Source organism: Phoenix dactylifera, chromosome 6 (genome assembly GCF_009389715.1).
Source record: "Phoenix dactylifera cultivar Barhee BC4 chromosome 6, palm_55x_up_171113_PBpolish2nd_filt_p, whole genome shotgun sequence".
Lineage (NCBI taxonomy): Eukaryota > Viridiplantae > Streptophyta > Magnoliopsida > Arecales > Arecaceae > Phoenix > Phoenix dactylifera.
In genome coordinates this window covers 6,459,665-6,484,256 of record NC_052397.1, presented here as the reverse complement: position 1 = coordinate 6,484,256, position 24,592 = coordinate 6,459,665, and the positions used below count along the sequence as shown (strand labels likewise).

The 24,592-nt window shown below is 40.2% G+C and overlaps 1 protein-coding gene across 1 annotated transcript; it reads left to right on the top strand.

The window, feature by feature from the left end:
- The first annotated feature begins 2,526 nt into the window (after positions 1 to 2,526).
- On the top strand, positions 2,527 to 13,409 carry LOC103710532 (ubiquitin carboxyl-terminal hydrolase 4-like). Its single transcript, XM_008796291.4, has 6 exons — positions 2,527 to 3,063; positions 8,596 to 8,712; positions 10,489 to 10,587; positions 11,346 to 11,534; positions 11,653 to 11,834; positions 12,394 to 13,409. Exons 1-6 carry the CDS (start codon positions 2,563 to 2,565, stop codon positions 12,791 to 12,793), a joined length of 1,488 nt encoding a protein of 495 aa, XP_008794513.3. The 5' UTR covers positions 2,527 to 2,562; the 3' UTR covers positions 12,794 to 13,409.
- The last annotated feature ends 11,183 nt before the right edge of the window (positions 13,410 to 24,592 follow it).

The window sequence follows — 24,592 nt, the reverse complement described above, 5'->3', positions numbered from 1 at the left end:
GTCACCATCTCCATCAGCGGCTTCCCCGTCCTTGCTCGCATGATCACCGAGCTGAAGCTCCTCAACACCGGGGTCGGTCCCGTCGCTATGGCCTCCGCCATCATCAACAGCGTGCTTTCCTTCACCTTGCTCTGCGTCGCCATGGCCTTTGGCGTGCGCTACGGGGAGGAGGCATCGATGGTGGCGGCGGTGTGGGTGATGCTCTCGGGCGCCGCCTTCGTCGCCGGGTGCTTCTTCGTGGTCCGACCGGCCGTCAACTGGATGGTGCAATGCAAGCCGGAGGTGGGCGAGCGGGTGAGCGACGTCGAGATCAGCATCATCCTCGGGGGTTCGGCGGCCGCCGACTTCATTTCGGACGTGATCGGGATGAACTGAGTCTTCGACGACTTCGCGTACGGGCTCTGAGGGAAGGAGAACTCCCTTCCATCGCGGACATCATCCGTGGTGGAGCCATGGAGCCGTGGAGGGCAAGAGGATTTGGGGATGGAGGAGGCCGGCGCGAGGAGCGAGGGGAACGAGAAGGGTTTTATTTCCGCCTAGGGATAGGGCTTTTGCATTTGATTTGGTTATTCAAACGATCCGTTGGGCTGAGGCTGTGACTTGTGAGGCACTTGTTCTCCATAATAAAAAAAGCCTGGCCCATATATTAAACGGGTTAAACAGGTTAAATGGAAAATCCATATCCGACCTAATTAATAAACAGGTTAAACGGGTCGACCTGTTTACGATCCGAACCTGTTTAGGCCAAACCCAAACCTGTTTATGACGGGTCGAACACGGATCGAATTGGCGGGTTGGATCATATTTTGCTATCCCTACATTCAAGTGCTCATGTTAAATAACACGTTTAGTATATATATGCTCACAATACCCAATAATCTTCTTAGTAAAAATTTATAATAGTGAACAATTAAACTATTATAATATATATGCTCATGTAACGATTAAACCATTATAATTTCATGCCTTTTAAACATTTTATTCTGCAAGACAATTGATCCCATGGTAGGCTTGCCATCTCGGCTGTTCCACATTTAGGTTCTTATACGAATAAAACTTGATGGTGATTGTAAATAATTCCTACCAATCCATGCTCTTTGGTCGTTTATACCAATTGGAGAGGTCTCGCTCTTTCAATATAAACTTTTTTTCAAGATAATACAACTCTGCTACCAATATTGGTTGTCTGATCATCATCAAATCCCCACCCACTTTTTTTTTTTTTTTTTTGGGATAAATATCACTCTGGTATGAGATATTTAATTTTTAATACTATAATAATATAAAATAATAAATATATATTTTATATGTTTATTTAATTTCTTTATTATATTTGATATTATTTTGGGAATTATAATGGTATCCGAGATTTATTTTAAATATTGGTTTTATGCATCACAACAATGAGTAGTGACATTATAATCTATATAATATTTAAATCATATTTTTTTAAAAAATATTTTTTATTTATATTTATCTCTCCCACATCATGAGGGTATTTTGCTTGTATAATGATTAAATTAGTATAATTCCATACCTTTTAAACATTTTATTCTACAAGCTAGCTGATCCCATGGTACTGTAAAAAGCTAACCATTTCGATTGTTTCACATTTTGATTCTTATATGAATGAAACTTGATGGTGATTGCACATAATTTCTACCCACTTATGCTCTTTGGTCGTCTAAACTGGTTGGAGAGTCTCACTCTTTCAAGATAATTTTCTTTCAAATTTAAATTAGTAGTAACAATCCCATACAACTCCATCATTATTGAATTCGTGCCTACTTATTTTTTATTCGAGAGAAAATATTAGTCTCGAACGAGATATTTAATTTTTAATGCTTCAACAGTATAAAATAATATAGATACTTTATATACTTTGTTTAATCTTTTATTATATTTTGATATTATTTTAGGAATTATAATGCTATCTGAGATTTATTTTAAAGATTGGTTGTATGCATTGCAACAATTAACAGTGAGATTATGTTCTATCTAAAATTTAAATCATATTTTATTTTTTTAAATATTTTTATATTTATTTTTTTATATCCTCTGTATTGTGGAGATATTTTGCTTGTATAACAATTAAACCACTATAATTTTATACCTTTTAAATATTTTATTCTATAAGAAGAGCTGATTCATGATACTATAAAGGGCTTGCCATCTCTATTGTTCTACATTTGGGTTCTTATATAAATGAAACTCGATGATGATTGCAAATAATTTTTATGCACTCATGCTCTTTGGTTGTTTAAACTAGTTGAAGTGATCTCGCTCTTTCGAGATAAACTTTTAGTGATTTTTCTCTTTCGAGATAAACTTTCAGCAATTTCTCTATGTGGAGATAAATTCTTTTTCAAATTTAAGTTAATAGTAACAATCCTATCAGACTCTGCTGTCAATATCAGCCGTCTGATCATCATCAAATCCTCACTTGTTTTCTTTTTTTCTTAAATACCTACCTCTCATTCATTCATGCACTCCCCCAAAGGGAAACGAGATCCAGGTCTTCTGCAACGCGTTTCTCGCTAAAGCGAAGGGTAGGGGAAAAACATGGCTGCGGAGGACGTCGCACGTGCTGTGGTCCGTGCGGAGTCAACAGAAGAGATCCCCGAGATAGAAGCAGGAGGACGACCCGTCGATAAATCCATCAACGCCTCTCCAACGCTCCCTCGCTCGCTTCTTCGTCTCTCCCTCAGCCCGTGGCGCGATGGTCGGAGGCCTGAATCCAAAACCGTAGGGCACCACTGCCTCCCTTTCCTTCCCAAGAAGCCGGCTTCAAACCCTAGGAGGCCCGCGGTGGAGGACAGGAGTCGCCCGGCGGCGGCGGTGGAAGGAGGGTCGCAGAGGGGGGGATCGTCGGTGGTGGGGGGCTTGTGGACAGGGCTGAGGTATCTCGCTGGGGTCGCTGGGGGGTGGCGGGAGAAGTGGATGGTTATGGGAACCGCGGGTTCCAAGCTCGAGAAGGCTCTTGGAGACCAGTTCCCCGAAGGGGAGCGGTACTTCGGCCTAGAGAACTTCGGCAACACTTGTTACTGTAACAGCGTTTTGCAGGTTTTGCCTCTCGGATTCTAAGTTTTCTCGATTCTTTGTTCTAATTTCTTGTCCTTGATCTCATCTTTGCATGCGAAGTATCTCCTATCAGTTTAATTGCTTAAGCTATCTTCTTTTAATTTGATATGCTGTACTTTATGGAGATTTTATATCTCTTGTCTGGTTCCTTATTAGAAATAGTAAACTTTTACGTGCTTAGCAAAGTAATAGGCTGTCGTAGATTGGTATTATAACAGGATGCTGTTCCAGGGGCGTTTTCCTTCTTTCCTCAATGTCTCTGTGTGCACTAAGAGGATTGCAGATAGTGGAATTTTGGAATTTGACCTCCATATGATCGTTATTGATGGACTCAAATTTTTGGATGCCAGGACTTATCATGAATTAGTTTGCAATTTGACTATTGCTTGGGTCATGCATCAAGAGAACCACTGTGATAATGGAGCGAGAAATTCATTGCAAACAATGATTTTTGTTTTCTGATGGTGGGAAGGGAAAAGTATTCTTATTGTAATTTCCGGAAATTTTGTTTTCCATTTAACTCTGGTAGTATTTTGTCTCCTATGCTGCGGTTCAGTTTTTATTTTTATTTTTCTTGGGGTAATCTGGTCTAACCAAAAAAACTTGAAGGTTGAAAGTGCCCTTGCTAACCATTTGACTAGGGTCATACTTTTATAGCTATGCAGTTGTATGAGTACCATGGATGAAATTAATCATATCTTGTAGCTAGCGAGTCGCATTTTTAGAATGTTCAATAGTTTAGCGAATAAATATGAATTTGTTTAGGCTTGCTCATCCACTAATTTACATGAATGCTGATAGACTTGAGGGTTTCACGTGTATGTGAGGGATTGAGGATCACTTTGAGGATTGGATCTAGATTATGTAGCATCGGCATATATCTATATCTTGGAAAATAGATAGCAGACCTCCCAGTAGTCATAATTGTACACTGTTTAGAGAAAACTACCGGAAAATCCTTTTCAAAGGAAGTCTTTTAAAATCATTCCCAACAATATCAAATTAGTTCGGGTCTTCTTCTCATCTTTATTAATTTTTTAACAAAATTTGAGCACATTCATTTTAAACAATATTAAAATTTGACATTCCAGTTAAATAAAGAACGGCTTTTCTCTTTTGTAAGTGAAGTCGGTGTTCATATATTTTTGTTCAAAATAATGGGTGTGGATAATCAAATTAATTGGGGATGGATAGTTAGATAATTCTACGGTTATCATTATTTGAATTAAGATTAATATTGATTGTTAAAAGGAAATAAAGAGTAAATTCTTGGTCCGGAAGTGTTATAGGCATTAGGGAGCAGTTATGGAAGCAGAAGGGTTTGGAATGGGCTTGTGTCATTTTGGTTAAAAAAATTTCAGTACCAGGGTTTTATTAGAGTATATTTAAGGATAGTAGTGTGATCTTTGAAATTATGTGAATCAAAGTTTTTTTCCTGCATTTGTGACCTTCTTGATCACTTTATCATTTCCAAGGATTCAATGGCACTGTACATGCCAATTGTGCTGTGCTGATGTATGACATGCTGTGCCGAGAATTTAAAAGAAAAATTAGCTGACAGCTGAGTTGTGTTGAGCTGTACAGGGCTGTTCCCAACCAGCATGGGTCTAGGCCTTGCAATATGCATTAATCTACCTCCTAGACAGCAAGGGCCATTGCCAACCCAACATACTGAATAATCAATAATAGGAATATTAGAATAACTATTGAACTTTTCAAACACCCGATTAAAATAGAATAGAGTTATTACTTATTTGGTTCTGAAGAGTTTTTTCTGGATATAGAGTGCCTATATCTTTGTACAGGAAGGATATTGTAGTATGTTTGAATACATAATCAAGCACTTCGCTCTAAGGTCATCATTAGATATTTTGTCATGGCCTATTCAGTTTAGAGCTTATCCGTGTTGTTGAGATAGGTTTTGGAATGCCCTATATTATAGTAGGTTGCATTGGATTAATTTTTGCAAACTAAAGCTTGTTTCTAAGTTTTTTATTATGGTATTATCTTGGGCTAGGGAACCCAAGTAATACCTTTCGGCAAGCCATTTTAGGTGAGGTCTTGCGTTGTGATAGGTCCAGACATAATGATCTTAGTGCATTTAAAGAGTCTTCATTTAGCACTTATTTTTTAATTATTATTTTTTCTAATATGGAACATAATTGATGGTTTCCGATGTTTGTTATCTAACACCACAATTGAGTAAATCCTACGTTTGTTTTCCTCATCTTTGTATACAAAAATGGTAGGCTATTCTGCTTGCGTTAGAGATTTTTGTTAAGTCTGCAATGTTGTTTGATCATATTTAATAAATTTGCAAAAGCATATATCAAGAAAAAGTAAGTTAGGTGGTGGCTTGAGAGAATTCACAAAAAGAAAACCATTTTTTATACTCTTACATTTGTGCAGTAAAGTCCCCTGCCTAACATATGTCCTGTGGGGGTAATATGTTATCGGAAACAACTAATTTATTAACTCCTTTTGCTTCTATAGTTCCGTGGAATTTCTTGTGCTTCTATGAGTAATACTTGAATCTGAAGTTGCATAACTTTTGGTAAGTATACCACAGAAGTTGGAAGTGCTCAATGAATGCAAAATGGGTAGATAAAGTGGACAGCCAATATATATATTTTTTAAAGCGGAAGGAATAGTCCTTTTTTTTTGTTGGGGGAGGGGAGGATGAAAAGGGGAGTACATGATACCGGTGAACCTATGAGAATCACAAAAAAAAAAGAATTAAATAAACAAATATACTTTAACAGTTTCAATAGATTAATAGATGTTGAAGATGTCCTTAATAGCCTTGACATAGCCAATGGTCTTTGAACCTAGTTAATTACTTTTGATATAAAATTGGCATGATGGATTCCGAGGTTCCACAAAACAACTTAAATAATTCCCAAGTTTAATTGAGGATAGTAAAATTCCAAAGTTACCCTAATAAAAGATCTCGCATGCATCTGGGATGACTCAAATTAGTTTTTACTCTTAAACTTTGTACTCGGATACTTCTAACTAGGGTCTTGCAGTTAGTACAGAAAACTTCTACGTGGGGTGTGCCATCTACTCTAGCATTTCTCAAAATAGCCATAATTTTTTTTTTCTTTTTGGAGATCCGCTACCTACACTTGTATTTGAATATGTTCCCATACCCAATCCCACTTTAGCTAAGCTGTTAATTTTTTGTTCTCTACCCACATTCTCTACTAAAACTTGCCTGCTCATCTATATGCGAAGCACTTCCCTTCAATTATTTTGACAGATCGACTTTCTTGCTGCTGAACTCAAATATGCTCCTGCAAAAAAATGCTCCTAAATAAGGTTAGTACATATTGTTTAGCTATGTTACATGGACTTGGTTCATGTGTTTGTTGCAGGTGTCAAGACTTGGATACTTCAAATATCTTAGAACTTCTTATGGAACCGTGTCTGAGTGTTGGATGTAGGGTCGGCGGAACCATCCCGAACTGGGCAGTTCCGATCGTACCGAGCTGTCCCGGTGGCGGACTGGTTCGCACCGGTACCCGCCCTTGGAGCAGCGCGCCCGTGCACGGGAAAGAGCGTCCGCATGCGTTTCCCTGCGCCAGAAACTGCGCAGGCGCGGGCGCAAGATGGGAATTGCGCCTGCATGCAGTTCCCTGCGTTGGAAAGCACGCCCCTGCACGGTTTCAGGCGCGCGTCCGCGCGCATTGGTACTGGTTCAAACCGGTCCGAACTAAAACCGTACTGCTCTAGTAGACGACTGGTTCGCCTACTGGTACCGGTACAACATACCTTGATCTAGCTTATGATACAAGTCCTCATTGTGGCCATCCTCGTTCCCCATACTATCCTTCCAAGTGTAATGAAGTGGGTTTATATGTTGGCTTCAACAAGTTATAATCACCTGGGTTGAGGTCGAGCATGGCGAGAAAGGTGGAAAGAAACATAAGACATTTAAAATTGAATCCTTTTATCCTAAATTCTCATCTCTCATGTGAAAAAGGAGGAAAGAAAACGTAACATATCCAATTTCAGGTCAAAGCTAACCTACTTTTGCCGGTTCGAATTGTACACAACTTCTACCAACATCAGAGACAAAGCAGGTTTAATAATGAATATTAGCTTGTTTTTGGCTTGTGTCAATCAAGGTTAAAGACCCTGGGTATGGACTTGTACTTGTTACTAACCAGTATGGTACTTATTGCAGTGTGCTGCCATACTAACACAAGGTACCGACTGTTGTGGGGGGTACCATGTTTTGTTATGGGAGGCATAAGCCAATTTAGACTGGTATGAGTGGTATGCTCCTGTAACAAAGGGCATGTGAATCCATGATGCCAACTCTCAAGAGATGGATATTGATCCTATTGTCTAGATTTGCTAGGAATTTTCGTGTTATTCTTCTAGTGAGCTCTATACAAGAAAGATATCTTTCCTTTTGCCCCAGTATGACATTATGAAAACTAATTCATCATGTTCCATACTTCTAGTAGTGCCTAAAGTAAGCATTTTTTCGTGAACTGTGAACTGACTGTCAAATCTCAATATCATCAGTGAAATAAACCATTCCTTTTTTCTATGTGTGCAAGTGGCTAGACATCTACTGTATTTCTCCTTGAATCTTGTCTCCTAGCCTAAGCAGCTGGATGTGATCTCTCATCAAGCAAAGCTGGTATAAAGTAGAAACATTTCTTGATTCCCTTGCCTAATAAGATTACTGATTGCAGCAACCAACACCTTTGGTGGAATCCTTATCCCCTATTTTCTCTCCCTCTTCCACTGATGTGGTCCAACGACACTCAACAAATGAATTACCCATAAAATCCTTTTGGTTCTTTAGAAATTTACCTGGGAACCCTCTTAATATCGATGAACAATATGGTTTCTTAAAATTTTAGATTAATGTGATTGCATGTTCATGCTAGCAAAACTATTTGAACTTGACACGAAAACATGGATCGAGAATGTTGGTTGCATTAGCAATGCACTGTTTTTTAGTTAGCATTTTATGCTGTCCTATCAATTTGTCATGATCTTGTAATGAAGAATTTCGCATTCTAATGTCAATTAAATGCACTTGCATGTGCAACACATGTAGCTAATGTTTTTGGGTTGTCTTGGTTCTTGATGGTATGTTGATATCATTTGGTTTGTTTCGAAGGTACATAAAAGTGCCATCTTACAAAACAGATGGATGTTTTAATATTATTGGTTAAAAGTTCTCTGACATACTCATCACAAATGCTCTGCTAAAATACAAATGCAAGATCTAATCTTATCTGCCATCTAAACTAGTCATGAAATTTTACAGCACTACAATATCATTGCCAGCTATCCTCATTTCATTGCTTTATATTCCACTTTTGTAATTGTTAACCCTTACGAGGATACTTTCTCAGTCAGCTTGCCATTAAATAATTAAATTGTGTGAAACATAGTTTCATTTGAGTTTTTTTTTTGGTGCTTATGTTGCAAGCTTAACATCTCCGACTTAATTTTAGCTCTAACATTATCATTGTACTTCATATGCAGGCATTATATTTTTGTGTTCCATTCAGGGAGCAATTACTGGAGTATTATGCAAATAACAAGAACCTAGGAGAGACAGATGAGAACCTTTTGATATGCTTGGCAGATTTGTTCACTCAGGTAACAGTTCTACTTCTTAATTGCAATATCTTATCACTCGTTAATTTTACTTGTCTTATACTTTTACCATGAAGTTGTTGGGTTCTTCATTTAGTTTATTGTCGAATAGTGGAATATTTGGCTACTTTATTTTTGTAGTAAGGTGCGCTTTACATTTTACTTCTCTCTCTCTCTCTCTCTCGTTTGATGATACTGAATACTTCATTGCGTACTTTATTAGATTAGATGCTTTTATGTTATCAGGCGTTGGCAAATATACTAATGATTAACTTACTAGATAATTGCATGTTAGCATTGGTCTGCATATGTAAAGTCCTGTTGGTATGTGTTTGCAAACATCTTATGAAAGGTATCTCTTGGTCCATTTTTAATTAGTAACATTATTTCAGTGATCAACATTAGGATATTCCTATTATGTTGGTGAGTAACCTAGATTGTTGACAAGTCAAGTTGTTTCCACTGAATGTGTCTGACTGGTGACATGGTAATGTCTATATGAGATATAGATGCGTATATATAAGCCTTTGTGACTTTTGCATGAATTTTATATCATCAGATAAATATTTAGTGTAACCTTCATGGCTTTTTGCGTGAATTTTATATCATCATATAGATATTTAGTGCAGCCTTTAAAATGATTAGCCATTTCCAGGTTCTTCATTGGCCATCTCTATTTAAATGCTTATTTTCTTTTATTCTTTGTCACATAGTGTAGAGAGCGTAATCTTGCACTTTCAAGACTTCATTCCTAAATGTCACATTGGTGCTTTGACCTTTTGAATCAGTGCTTTTCTTAATTTTTTTGAGTCTTGGTTCTATTAAGTAATCAAGGTTTTCATCTTGGTCTGCAGGTTGACCAAGATTTCAGTTTGTATCAGTTTTGGGCACCCTACCAATACATTACATCCAAAATATCAACCAGTTGTTTCTTGGCCAATATAAACAATACATCCTGATATATCACTTTGTACGATATTCAACATATTGGCCAAAATATTTTGCCATGGAAGCATATGTTGGTGGGTATAAAACCAGTATGCATTAATATTACCAAATACCATTCTTCATATGGGATGAGATAAAAAATAATTTTATTTCTCAGAAAAATCTGTATAACCAGCCAATATGACTGAGATATTTATCTTGATATCTCAGCTGAGATTGAACTGCGTGATTCATATTTCTGGAGGATTGTATATGTATTTTTCTGCGTGATATTATGCACGATAAGATGGCGCACATCAAACCCTCCCCAAACCCTGCAATGGAAGGAGCCTTGTTCATTGGGTCACCCTTAAAGAAATTCATTTTATTTATTAATTTATAAATGGAATTCAGCTGTTATATATATCAACAAACTTTATTTAAAAATGATTCACTACTAGCTGCTAGATTATGATATAAAGTCTCCAATGGTTGAACTTTGGAGCCATTGGATTAAGATCTGGTAGTTAATTTTTGCTATTAGAGTTTGTAAATTTGATGTTATTATGTAGTATGGACTATGGTCTATTAGATTTAAATGATGATAAATGGAGCTTGTGAATATTGATGATGGGATATTGACTATTTTGTTGTGTTAATCCATTATGGTTTCTGCATGCTTTTTTACACCAATCGTATCCTATTCTTCAAAAATTTGTCACTATCAGCATTTCCATATCCTGTCGTATCTATCTAGTGTATTTATATCTGTGCATTAGTAGGTTATTGCAAGTTTTGGAAAATACATTCTTTTCTTTTCTAAGGATAACGTATTGGTGCTTAACTGTGCAGATAAGTTCCCAAAAGAAAAAAACTGGTGTTATTTCTCCAAAGCGTTTTGTGCAGAGAGTGAAGAAACAGAACGAGTATTTCCGTGGTTACATGCACCAGGTATTCGACCTCCACCTTGTGGTGCATTGTTAGTTGAGAGACATTATGTTCAATGTAGTATCAGTTTTAAGAATCAGTGGCAAAGAAGCAGCCGTATGCAGGCTAATTTTGTTTTCTAACTATGTGATTTAACTTCCCTCGTGATTCATCAATTTAGAGTATGTCATCTATGGTGAATAATTTTTTGCGCGTGGTGATTGGAAACAAGTTTAGCTAATCTCAGTTGCAAGGTGGATAAGGACTGTTGCAGATTCATTTCCAAATAATTGGTTGTTTTATTTCTTCTGATGAACTGCCTTCTGTGAGGTTTCCCTAATGTCATTGGAAGAAGTGCAATGGCTTGTTTTGACATTCAGTCATCTGATTATTTGCATCCTTACACATTAGTTTATTCACTAAGTGGACAACTAATATGCTATCTGAATTTGAAGATATTGGTGGGGATTCTCTGTTGTTTGGAGTGGGATGACCTCAGGATAGTTTGAGATTTGGGTTCTTTCGCTGAACGTCCAATTGATTACCATGTCGGAATCATGAATATAAGGATCTCCCTTGATCTTGGAGTATTTATTAACATTACTTAGAGAAGTTGCAATACTTTCCTGATATTGAGAATTAATGTTGACCACATTTCCATTATCAAAAGCAAAGCATACTAGATGTGGCATTGCCAAGTTATTGCTTCTTGTCTTTTAATTTGATTTCTGTCACCAGACTGGGATTTGAACTTTCTTCTTGTGTTCATGTCTATATTGTAGGATGCACATGAGTTTTTAAATTTCTTGCTAAACGAGCTTGTTGAAATTCTTGAGAAAGAGTCTAGTGCTGCAAAAGGCTCCCCTGGAACCTCATCACCATCAGAAAAGATTACTAATGCAACATGCCACCCCCTAGCAAATGGTGTCTATAAAGAGCCACTTGTTACATGGGTCCATACGAGTTTTCAGGTGAATTAGATAGCCCAAATTTGCTCTGCACCTTCTGTTCAATGTGATGTGTATGGAGCTGGAAAGCTGATATTTTGTGATGCCAATTTATTTTTTATTTTTTATTTTATTTTTGCAGGGTATACTGACCAATGAAACTAGATGCTTACAGTGTGAAACAGTCACTGCAAGGGATGAAACTTTTTTTGACTTAAGCCTAGACATTGAGCCGAATAGTTCTATCACTAGCTGCCTCAAAAACTTCAGTTCAACAGAGACTTTAAATGCTGAAGACAAGTTCTTCTGTGACAAGTGCTGCAGGTGTCTATGTCATCCTTTTCTTTCCCTAGTTCATGGTTGTATAGTTAACTTACCATTTAGTTGCCATTAAAATTTGTGGAATTTGTTATAATGCTTCTGGATTCTTCTTCTTTTGATGTATTTACTTTTAACTAGTGCAAATATAAGAGGCTAACCACAATTCTCAAAATCTAATATGAATTTTCTTCTACTATGTTTCTTTTCTCGATACAATTAACCAGGCAAAAAGTTGCTTCCTTATGTGTGGGCTGAGTTTGCCTGATGCCTCTCAATCATGCGCTTCATGAGTATGCTTTTAGTGTTCTGTTGTTTTTTTTTCCCAAACTGCATAATCATCTAAAAATTGTACTCTTGAAAATGTCAACTATTGCTGAGAATTTCTGTTGATTGTTAAGTTAAACAAGGTCCATGAGACTATCATGTTCATGGGAATGTCAAGGTTGAGGTCTTCAATTTTTCTCCCCGCATATCATCAGGCTCTTCTATTTTGCCTTTTGCGTACCATCCCTGTCAAATGGTGTCCTTTACTAAAATTTGGAACTTTTATTACCACATGCAGTTTGCAGGAAGCCCAGAAGAGGATGAAGATCAAGAAGCCTCCACATGTCCTGGTGATCCATCTCAAGCGCTTCAAGTATATTGAGCAGCTTGGCCGAAACAAGAAACTATCATACCGGGTTGTGTTTCCCATGGAATTGAAGCTTAACAACACGGTTGATGATGCAGACTCCGAGTACTCCCTCTTTGCGGTTGTGGTCCATGTTGGAAGTGGTACGAACCATGGGCACTATGTCAGCCTCGTTAAAAGCCATAACCACTGGTTGTTCTTTGATGATGAACATGTGGAGATGATAGATGAGTCCACTGTGCAGACATTCTTTGGGTCTGCACAGGAGTCTGCAGGGAACACGGATCATGGGTACATCTTATTTTATGAAAGCCTTGATGGAAGAAGTTGAGAGAGTGGTTTTCTTCGGATGAAGTTATTTGCCCTGGCCCTTATTACCTCCATTATTTTCCCCTCCGTGGAACAAGTAGTTCTTGGACGTTTGTGAGATTAGTTCTGAAATATGCGATTTTTGGGTGGTTGCAGTGTACAGTGGATAGTGGAAGTGCACTCTGTTTCTTCAACAATAAAATAGGAGTGTACGTGGGTGGTGAAAAGTTTTTGAGAGGCTCTTAACATATTCTTCACTGTTAAATAGTTGTATATAGAAAGTGCGATCTTCACCCAGAAAGTATTTCATGTGAGCTGTAGGACTTTTTCTTGAGCTCTCATACCTTTGAATGTGCATGTGAGGGAGTTTGGATCTTCCAAGCTTTATATGCATTGCAGTTTTGTTTATCAAATTTTGGCAAATGGAGAAAATCGAGATGGAAAATTAACCTGCAGGTAATCATGGATGTAATTAAATGGAGTCACTTGGATTAACTTTTAAAATTTTTGTAGGATTCTGTTATGTGACAATTGGTACTTTATTTCATTTGCTTTGTTATTTTATTCTCTTTAGTACCTCATGGTTCCAAATTTATGAGTCTGAGATAGAGTAGGGTCATCAGTATATGCTCCATTAACATGTAGTAGAACTGCCAGATGTTTCCATATTCTGTCAAAGTGTTTTCAATAAAACTAGGAGTGGTGGAGAGAAATTTATTTGACTCATTTACAGAAACTTTATTTGTTCATGGATATGTGCAGTATGAGCAGGCAGATGAGTTGTTGAAGCTTTGGAAACTTTCTTGCTAGCTTTGGCATGAAATGAAATCCGGTGCGCTGCAAAGAATTGGTTGATTGATCCTTGTTGATGTTATCATTTACCAAACGCCACAACTTTGTCCCCTGATAAGCTTTTTGGGCTGCGATCACATCGGACCTCAACTTTGTCCCTCCTATAAGAACCCAACCCATCCCAGATTTCGACGAGCCAATCAAGTAACAGTGGTTAGAAGCACCGTCAAGAAGCAAATTCTGTGGCCAACCTTGTGGGCAACATTAGGTTGAAAAGGAAATCAAAAAGGCAATCCTTGAGCTAGACACACTAGAAGAGCAATGCTACCTATGGGCAGAAGAACGGGAAGAGAGGATTCAACTAAAGAATCAACTTGAGTCAATTTTGTATCAATTAAGGGGATTGGAAGAAATTTTGTGGAAGCAACGGTCATGAGTCAATTGGATCAATTAAGGGGATTGGAATGGAATGCAATTCTTTTGTATCGGTGCTAGCATAAGAAGAAGGAAAAATACAATTACCTGCATAATCCATCAGAGCGAGATCATAGAAGAACCAGAAACCGTTAAGAAAGCCTTCCTTAATTTCTATGCAGAACTTGAGTCCAGCAGAAAATGTGTACACAATTCAGTAGTCTGGAAGAGCCTCTATCCAAATCAAACTATTGATCTATCTGACCTGGAGTTCCTCCTCAATAAATCTGAAGCTAGAAATGTTGTTCTCAGCTTGCTAAAAGGGAAGGCGCCAGGTCCAGATAGGTTCTCAGCTTCCTTCTACCAAAGATACTGTGAGGATGACCTCCGCAAGTTCTTCAATGACCTCTACAGCAACGCAATAGATATCTCCAGATTAAATTTTTCTTTCATCACGCTCATCCCCAAGAAAAGAAGTGTTTACAACAATAAGAGACTACCGGCCAACAAGCTTGATGATGAGGTTATGAAAGTGTTATCCAAAGCGCCAAGTATCAGACCATCTCCAAGCAGTTGGATGCACTAATTTCAGATGGCCGGTTAGCCTTCATCAAAGGAAAGCAGAGCTCGGACTGCTTGACAAGCGTCATGGAGATCTTCTCGTTCTGTGAGAAATTCGAGAGCAAATTAAGGGGTTCCTTCTTAAGCTGGATTTTGAAAGAGCATTCGACAACGTAAAATGGAGTTTTCTCTTGTACCTTCTCAAGGCATCATGTGGCTTTGGGTCTAAATGGTGGACATGGATATCGAGTATCCTACAAATAAGCAAACTTGCCTTTTATCTTCAATAGTGAACCAACAAGATGGCTGCGAGCAAGAAGGGGTCTCAAACAAGGCGATCCATTATCACCAATGCTCTTCATCCTTGTAGCAGATACTTCCACAAAGTGCTGGAAGTGGCCGCCAATAGCAACTTAATCATAGGCTTTGGGCCGCCCCAAAAAAAAAACAAGAAACATGCAATTCGCCGACGGTCTGGTCATCATGTGCAGAGCTGATAAACAAGGTGCCACAGATGTCCAATTCCTTCTATATTGGATGGAGCTCCTTACAGGTTTAAAAATCAACTTTAAAAGCAGAGCTGCATGGGAGGCCGTCTCTTATGCAAGACGAGTGCTGGGCGCAGAGCGTATTGTCTTGGAGGATGACTCAGCCACGGTGATCGAGTGGATCCAGGACTTCGGTCGTGTTGCAGTTGATACACAACACCCGTAGATTTTAGGGAGAGTGCGCCTTATCGGGTGCGGCGGATTGGGTGGTATCCTTTACGGCTCATAACTCTGAAAATTTTGTTTGGGACAATCATGTCCCGGTCCCATCACCTATGTATTTTTTTTCTTTTTTCTGGCTTTATGAGCTGCACCTACATCCGTTGTGTGAGTCGCCGATGTATCAAAAAAAAAGAAGAAGAGCATATTGGTTAAACTGGGAATTGTTGCTGGAAATTGGACCCGGGGGTGACCACTAGCCGAGGAGGAGGAGCTCCGGTGCAGGCGGTATGTCGGCGGGCGGCGTCCTCCGGGGGACCTGCAAAAAGCCGGTGGCCGGGGTTTCTGGCGCCAGCCCTCCGATGCCTAAGTCAGAGGGGGGCTTAATTTTGGAGAAGGAGATGGACTGTATGTAGAAGTCACAGTCAGAAGTTAGCCCCCTCCCCATGGGGAGAAGTTCTCCTTTTATAGGAGGGGTGCTTGAGTTACCTGTGATGTGACCAGACGAATTTAATGAATTACCGTCATGATTGGGCATGATCATGTGAATTAATGAGTTGCCGTGGGTGACTAGATGAAGTTGAGTGAGTCGGCGAGTTGCCGTGGATGGCCTGAGATTTTGAGTAAGCTGGAGGTCCGTGGAGATCGTGTACATTTAATGATTGATAGTCGTAGCAGGGTATGGTCCCTGGTTGATATATCGTGGCGTGGCCGGCAAGCAAAGCATGGTGCGGTGAGACTGCTGCAGGGCATGGCCGCAGTGCATGGACGACGAGCTCAACCTTCTGGGCTCGGCCTGTATGAGCTCGGTTTTCATGAGCTCGGCCTTCTGAGCTCGGCTGCATGAGCTCGGCTTGCTGTCGGATTTGGATGCTTTAATTGTACTTGTGGGGTGGTCCACTTTTTCCTCCAACACTACCCCCCGACTTTCGAGTTTGAGCTGCTTTTTGGCTCGGGCGAAGGAAGTAATCCAGTCGTTGATCGTCCTATAATATAGCCAAATGTCTATGGAGATGTATGTGCTAAGCAGGGTGTACCTCTCCTGCAGTCGGAGCTAACGGCCTTAAGCCGAGCTGTCCAAGTCGAGATAAACGACTCTGCTCCGAGGTTGACTTCAGTGGCCTTCTTTGGCTTGTGGTCGACTCAGCAGGGTGCCTCCACTCAGATCAGGGAGTGTTGTCGTAAGAGGCGTCGAATGGCGTTGAAATGGCGTCGAATGTCGTCGAAGTGGCGTCGAATGTCGTCGAAGTGGCGTCGAAATGTCGTCGAATGTCGTCGAAATGGTGTTGAAATAGCGTCGAAATGGCGTCGAAATGGCATTGAAATGGTGTCGAAATGGCGTAGTGAAAGACGGTGGAGGAGCACTAGACTGACTTGCTTTTCCGAAAGGTTTTGTCTTCGCCTCAATCCGCCTCTTTCCCAACAACTCAAATCGCGTATCCCTGCCTATATTGACTTAAAGCTGGGATCCTTACAAGGGGTGTAGTTGATGTGTCACTGGGTCGGTGGGGAACCCGTAGGAAGGGGGGACGACCTGCCGAATTCATATCAGAAATCGCTTACATGAACACAAACGAAATCGTCGAATTTCGTATAGAAACAAAACGAACCACTTCTATTCTCGGAGCTGAGGTAGGAAATGTTGTCGAGCACTTAGATGAGCATAACGGAAGAGCTCAATCACTTAGATGAGCTTGAGAGCGGAAGAGCTCGAGCACTTAGATGAGCTCGAGTACGGAAGGGCTTGAGCACTTAGATGAGCTCGAGTACGGAAGGGCTCGAGCACTTAGATGAGCTCGAGTACGGAAGAGCTCGAGTACGGAAGGGCTCGAGCACTTAGATGAGCTCGAGTACGGAAGGGCTCGAGCACTTAGATGAGCTCGAGGACGGAAGGGCTTGAGCACTTAGATGAGCTCGAGGACGGAAGGGCTCGAGCACTTAGATGAGCTCGAGAACGGAAGGGCTCAAGCACTTAGATGAGCTCGAGTACAGAAGAGCTCGAGTACGGAAGAGCTCAGCTTGAAGGTAAGCATCAGCTCGAGAACATAGACGAGGGAGGGCGATGTTGGAGATGGAGGTACCTTTTGGAGACATTTTAACAGCTCCCAAGCTTCGAGGTCCCTCAGGACTTGGCTCAACACCGGCTGGGAGTCGTTGGAGGCCGTTAAGTGGTACGCATTGAGCTCTAGGCCGCACCGCTTCCCCTCGATATCGAGGAGCTATGATTATGCAGGATCCATGGCTACCCAAGATTTTTTTTTTTTTTTTTGGACAGGCTGGATCCGATCTCGTCGTTGCCTTGGTTGGCCAAGAGTTGCGTTGTAGGCCGAGCTGACCCGGACCATGAGAAGGTTTAACTTCATAGTACTTTCTTGTGATGGAATCTCTTGTGAATCTAGCCAGAGGAGTGCTCATCCTTCGGAAGGCATTACAAAATAAGGTGTCAGCCGAGCTTCTATTATGTACTAAAATACTTTTTAAAACCTTGCAATGATGAAGAAAATAGCTACATCGTCGTCATAAAGAGGGCTCAACACCCTTTTGGTCTTCATCGGAAAAGAAAAAACAACTTTCGCAGTGCACGGATGCTTTGAGGAAGCTCTTTCTTCCGAGCTCGATGCTTCAGGTGTCCCTACTCGCCCGCCTTCTGATGGTATTGATGATGCCCGCAAGAGGTCAGTTATTGTTCCGCTCATCATGTGGCACTGGGTTTTGTTCCTCAGGATCTCTTCTGTAGGTATGATCACGGACAAAACAACTCAACCGACCTCGGCGGACAAGTGCCTCGATCTCATCACGGAGCTCGTAGCAATCCTCCGTATCATGGCCGCGATCTCGGTGGAAGTGGCAGTACTTTTTTGAGTACTTCCGCGACTCTGTCGGTCGCATCCTCAATGGAGGTCAGAGGCAGTCCTAACCCTCAATCTCCATGAGGATCTCTACTCGGGTGGATGTGAGGGGAGTGTATGTCTGAAACTTTTGGAGGGGAGACCTCGGGCGAGCTAGGCTCTCGGGCCAAGGAGGCTCTTTCTCATGCCAGGGGCCATGGCATCTCTACTGCTTGGTTGGGAGTGCTCCTCCTGGTGTTTTTTTTGCATCTTGGCAGGTCGTTCGGCTGCCTCCCGCCGAGAGGCCATGGCTTCCTCAGACTTGGCGTACTTGCGAGCTCGGGCCAACATTTCAAGAAAGTCGGCAGGGAAGTTCTTCTCAATGGAGAAGAGAAATTTGTAGGACCGAGCCCCAGTATTCAATGCCGACATAGCGATTGACTGGTCGAGATCGCGAACCTCACATGTGGCCGAGGTAAAACGATTGATGTAGTCTTTTAAGGATTCTCCCTCCTTCTGCTTGATGGCAAAGAGGGAGTCCAAGGTCCGGTGCTGACGCCAGCTAGCGGTAAAATGGGTGGCGAGCTGCCTGCCCAACTATTCAAAGGAGAGAATCGAGCTGGGCTTTAGTCTGTAGAACCAAAGACGAGCTGCCTTGCGGAGAGTTGCTGGAAAGACTTTGCAGAGTAGAGCATCTGTAGCTCCTTAGAGTGTCATAAGGGTCTTGTAGCTCTCCAAATGATCCAGAGGATCGGATGAGCCATCATATGGCTCAATCTGTGGCATCTTGAACCTCTGGGGGATTGACTCATCCATGATCCATTGAGGGAATGGAGACTCTGTTATAAAGTCAAGGTCGGCGTCTCGCTTCGGGCCTCGGTTTTGAAGCATCTGTATCTGCCGCTCCAAGTCCTCAACTTTTCTGCCGAGCTCGAGTGGGGCTCCTGTTGCAACTTGGCATGGAGCAGACCCTGCCTCAGATGGGTGCTCCCGTACTCGAGGCGTCAGGCTTCGGCACAAACTTTCAGGATAATGGATGCGTGACAAGCCCTCCCGGCTTAGGGGTCGAGCTCGATGAAAGCTTCGGTGGTGGCGACGCTCTACAGAAAAATGACGTCGCGAGCGGCATCCCGAGGACTCATGCTCGTGAGGAGGGAGTAGAGGTTGATCTTTTACTTGTTGTAGGCCTTGGACGGCCGCAGTGAGTGCTTGGACTTGTTGAATAAGCAGGTTGAACTACTCTGGTTGGACTTGGAGGACTGGATCCGCTGGAGGTTTTGGTGGTGAGTTTTGAACAGAGTGCCCAGGGCTTGGTGGGGGACGCCGGGAGGCATTGGAGGCTCCTTGCTTCTCAACTTCATGGCCATAACTCGGTCCCTTCCTCTAGCGCCAACTATTGCTGGAAATTGGACCCGGGGGTGACCACTAGCTAGCCGAGGAGGAGGAGCTCTGGTGCGGGCGGTACGTCGGCGGGCGGCGTCCTCCCGGGGACCTGCAAAAAGCCGGTGGCCGGGGTTTCCGGCGCCGGCCTCCGATGCTTAAGTCAGAGGGGGACTTAATTTTGGAGAAGGAGATGAACTGTATGTAGAAGTCATAGCCAGAAGTTAGCCCCCTCCCTAGGGGGAGAAGTTCTCCTTTTATAGGAGGGGTGTCTGGGTTACCTGTGATGTGACCAGACGAATTTAATGAGTTACCGTCATGATTGGGCATGATCGTGTGAATTAATGAGTTGCCGTGGGTGACTAGATGAATTTGAGTGAGTCGGCGAGTTGCCGTGGATGGCCTGAGGTTTTGAGTAAGCTGGAGGTCCGTGGAGATCGTGCGCATTTAATGGTTGACAGTCGTAGTAGGGTATGGTCCCTGGTTGATATGTCGGGGCGTGGCCGGCAAGCAAAGTATGGTGCGGTGAGACTGCTGCAGGGCATGGCCGCAGTGCGTGGACGACGAGCTCGGCCTTCTGGGCTCGACCTGCATGAGCTCGGTCTTCATAAGCTCGGCCTTCTGAGCTCGGTTGCATGAGCTCGGCTGCTGTCGGATTTGGGTGTTTTAATTATACTTGTGGGGTGGTCCACTCTTTCCCCCAACAGAATCATTGATAGTGAGTGCAGCAACTTGGCCAAGTTGGCAGCAACTACTTGGGCCGTCCACTTAACGAGACTTGTTAATTGTAAAACTTGGGAGGAAACTGGCAGCTTGGAAAGACAAGGTTCTCTCAATTGGAGACCGAATTATAATACTAATAAATTCAGTGCTTAATTAAGCTCAATCCCATAGTATTGGATGTCCAGCATGCAACTTCCTTCAGAAGTGACAGAGAATAAACCAAGAACGAAGAGGCTTTTTATTTTTGTGGAGAGGGGACAAAAAAGTAGCGATGGAAACTGCCTGGTCAGCTGGAAGGAAAAGGAAGTACGTAGACCAAAAAGCCTGAGAGACTGTGGAGGGTTTTCGCCGAACATACCAAAGCATGGAGAAGGCTCATCAACACACTGCTCCATGACAACAATTGCCCTTCCCAACTCGAAACTCCAAACTGCAACAGCGCGTCCCAGGTTTGGAGGGAAGTTATAAAGAACCAGCATTTCTTCCATAACGGCGTTTGAAAGCTGGACGCAAAATATCGAGTGCAAGCACAGACCAAGAATAGCTAAATGGTAGGGCAGTAAGACAAAGAGAAAGTCTCAATAAATGGAGAGGAACGTGATGGGAATGGAGAATGTAGTTAAAAGACTTCTTTTCTTCAAACGAGGAAGCATGGCTCATACGTACACATATAGACACCGTAGAAGTCTCCTCCCTTTGCATGGTAAGTCATCACCCCTCTACCATCTGTCACCCCCTCTGTACATAATATATAAATTGTAAATATGTAAATAGGAATTATCAATAAAACTGGGAGGATAAAACCTCCCTTTTCATTTGATGAAAATAACTATTGATGCAAGTGTGATATGAATGCACATAATTCGATCTCTCTCTCTCTCTCTTAAGTACAATCTATATCACCGGGATCTCTTTTCATTACCTGGAGTTCTACAAACATACAATAATGATATAAATATAATATCAGGATAATTTAATCTTTATTATCTTATTTGAAATATTGGAATCCAGAAGAGTTGAATCGAATGTTTTTAAACCAATAATATATGACATTTTTGAATCCGAATCCATATCTGATACGATTCTAGTCATGTTTGGATTTTGCAATTCCTTAATCATATTTTGTTTCTATTCATATGCGTTCTTTTGTTTTTGATTACTTTTGTTACCACAAATAGATATTGGCTTCCATCACGCCCCAAATTAATATCCACAAAGATGCTAAATAATATTTATCAAATAATTATTATTATCCATGCGATACACTTTCAACAATCAAATATTCTTATCATAGGTAGAGAAGATGTCTTGCCCTCGTTATGGATCCTTCCATATTTGATGTTCTAAAAGGAGGATCCTTTGTTTGGTTTGATGCGGAATTTTTTGGTTTTTATCTTTTGACTTGTTTACCGAGGAAGTTGTGTGTAGAATGGATGGCTATTCACGACTATCTAGGGGGATTGACCAACTGTGCTCTTTTTGCCATTCAAATCTTGTGTGTAGATGACTGTTCCTAAGCTGACCTTTATGAGGTGGAGTACTTTGTTGTTGCTGGTTCTTGCATTGGTGTATCTCAATCTCAAGGGTAAATGCTATATTGATCAGAGCACTTTTGGTTGGTATGGGTTTATATAAAAGTGCCTTTTGGCTATGTGGGAGGTTAGAGTGTTTTGTTGTGGTTGGTATGCCTGTTTTGGTTGCTATTCTCTACATATCGAAACTACATATGCTATTGTCTTGCTATTTGCTTTCAACGAGTTTAATTCTTGCCGACACTATTTAGAAGCGTTGACAAATTTTGGCACTAGAAACAAATTACCGGCACTTCTATTTATTGTCAGTATATATATGTCGGCATTTTTCATTTTTCTGTGTTATATTGGTTTTGTTATATGCTTGTTCACATACGAGAGCCTTTATGTATAGAAGAAGCTCATTTCTGCGGCTACTTGTCAGATAACTACTTTATTGTTTGGGCTGGGCTTTTAATCAAGAGAGGCGATTTTTCCTAGTTGTAGAGGGCTTGAATTCAGGTCACCAGTGGGTATGAAAATCTAGTGTACTAAAGAGATATAAACGATTACAACATTAGGTATCAAGCTTTAGTTGCCGATAATTTTGAGGTTTCACTGATTAAATCTTTTTCTTCTTTAGATGCAACAAAAAACACCGTTGTGAGCTATATGGGTACACCTTGTTAACAACCAAGAATCATGCAAATGCTTATTCATATATCATAAAGAGTTCGACGCGCAGACCTATTTAAAGATGTAGTCAACTTTTTTTACTCTAGAAGCTTTCCAAACCATCCACTGGATTTTATTGTTTGTAATGGAGGATATGTGAATGCATCAAACAATATAATAGAGAAGTAAAGATTATAAATACCGGCACCGTACTTCAAGTGGGCGATGGCCTTGTTCGTATTCATGGTCTTGATAAAGTAATGCCAGATGAGTTATGTGTTGTTGATACATGTGTAACAAGAGCTAAACTTTGATAAAGCGGCGTTTGTATTGCATAATATCATCGGCCATTATAGCTTGTTCATCTATCACTTTGTTGGCATCGATAGATGTATTGGTTAAATTCTAAAATTGTAATAAGTGGCGTTAGCCGACTCCCATAGTTTGGCTGAGAAATTCGTCCAACTTATTTGTGAGTTTGCCATGCTTGGATTGACTTCCATAGTTTTTTTAATCCAATTCGGGTCAGATTCGGATACTATTTTTTTGGTCTTGTCGGATCTGGATGGTCAGTTCAAAAATGTTCTAGATATGGATACAAATGCGGATGTACCTGATTTTTTTGGATTTGGATCCAGATTCGGATGTCTGTATAATAAGGATAAGTGAAAATAAGAAATTTAAGTTGAATTAAGGAACCAATTAGGTTATTAACCAAATCTAAACTAAAAGAAATCTAGATATCGGATGATCGTCACTTAAGATAGTAACCTGATTACAGAATATCTAATTCAAATAAAATCCTTTAAATAATCCCGCATGCCTGAAAGGCTCAAACCTCTTGTTCGTCCGCTTCGTCTCTCTTTTTCTTTCGTCGACTTCAAGCAACTAGGGTTTTGAAGATCTCATCCTAATTTTCATCTGGTGGTTGCAACTGGCGATAGCCGTGAGATGCTTTTGAGGAGCCATAGATCCTATCTACTTTAACGACGAGCAATCTTTAGCATATATCTTTTATCAAATTGATCATTTTTATTATTGATAAATACTTGTTAAAATTATATTTTTAATTGAATCTTTTTTTTATGATCATGTCTTTATTGCTAGTTTTTATCATTAATTTTACTCAAACATTAATATCTAAAAAAGTATCTTATTTATATCCATATTCGGATAAGAAAATATGAATATGTTTAATATCCGATTCGTATCCATATCCGTTTATAACAAATATAGATATGCTTATTATCTGATTCGTATTTGTATCCATTTAGAATAAATATGGACATTAATTTTGATATCCATTTAATATCCGTATTCATATTTGTATTCGTTGAACAATATGGATATAAATATAGATATATCAATATTCGATCCATATTCGATACATTTTCAGCCCTAGTTTGGGAGTTGAATTAAAGAAAGAGAGTTTAGTTTTGTTTTGGAGTTTTATAATAGAGATATGATCTGACTAAGATCGAGAAAGGAGGAGAAAGCACGTGTGAGTTAATGAGAAGAAAAAGTTAATGAAGTGAGAAATATATTTTTAAGATAAATAGGTGGATTATTTTCTATAAAAAATCAACAGACAAAATCAAGAGGGATCATTTCCTGATTTTGAAACTGTCACTTAATTAAAAAGAGTTCAAAGAATTGGAGAATAAGAGATAAAATATATGGATTGAATAAAGAGTATCAATATTTTTTTTCATTTTAATTTTAAAAAGAGTCCAATTGGTTAGCAATGTGAATTAGAGATGGATAAAGGTTATTTTTTAATAAAATGAGCCAAATGGTTTGCGTTGCTTAAAAGAAACCATATCGATAAGTAATAGAGAAGTAAATAGAGGCATACCTTGACTAATTACTTGTCTTCTTTTGCAGATATTCATGTAGAAAGGAAGTAAGGCTATTTTGGCTAAAAATTTGATAGACAAAATCTAAAATTGCATATTCCTCTCTCTCATTTAATATTATAGTATAAATATATATTAAATCAGGGTTTTACAATGATATTGAGTAGCATGGAGAGAGAGTTTGCATAGGAAAGAGGAAGAGAGAGATATAAGGAGCGGTGAATCTGACTATTGATCAAGACAAAACTATGACAAGTATAATAAGATAAGATATTTGACATGATTAGATTTTAAAAAGTTAGAAATGCCTAGAACAGTGTGGGGATCTTATGAGAGAGAAAATAAAGGCTCAAGGAATGAGAGAAAAATATAAA

Coding starts and splice junctions, on each gene's coding strand:
- LOC103710532 (XM_008796291.4), top strand. CDS start 2,563: ATGGCTGCGGAGGACGTCGCACGTGCTGTGGTCCGTGCGGAGTCAACA. Junction 3,064..8,595: donor ACTGTAACAGCGTTTTGCAG/GTTTTGCCTCTC, acceptor CTTCATATGCAG/GCATTATATTTTTGTGTTCC. Junction 11,835..12,393: donor TTCTGTGACAAGTGCTGCAG/GTGTCTATGTCA, acceptor TACCACATGCAG/TTTGCAGGAAGCCCAGAAGA.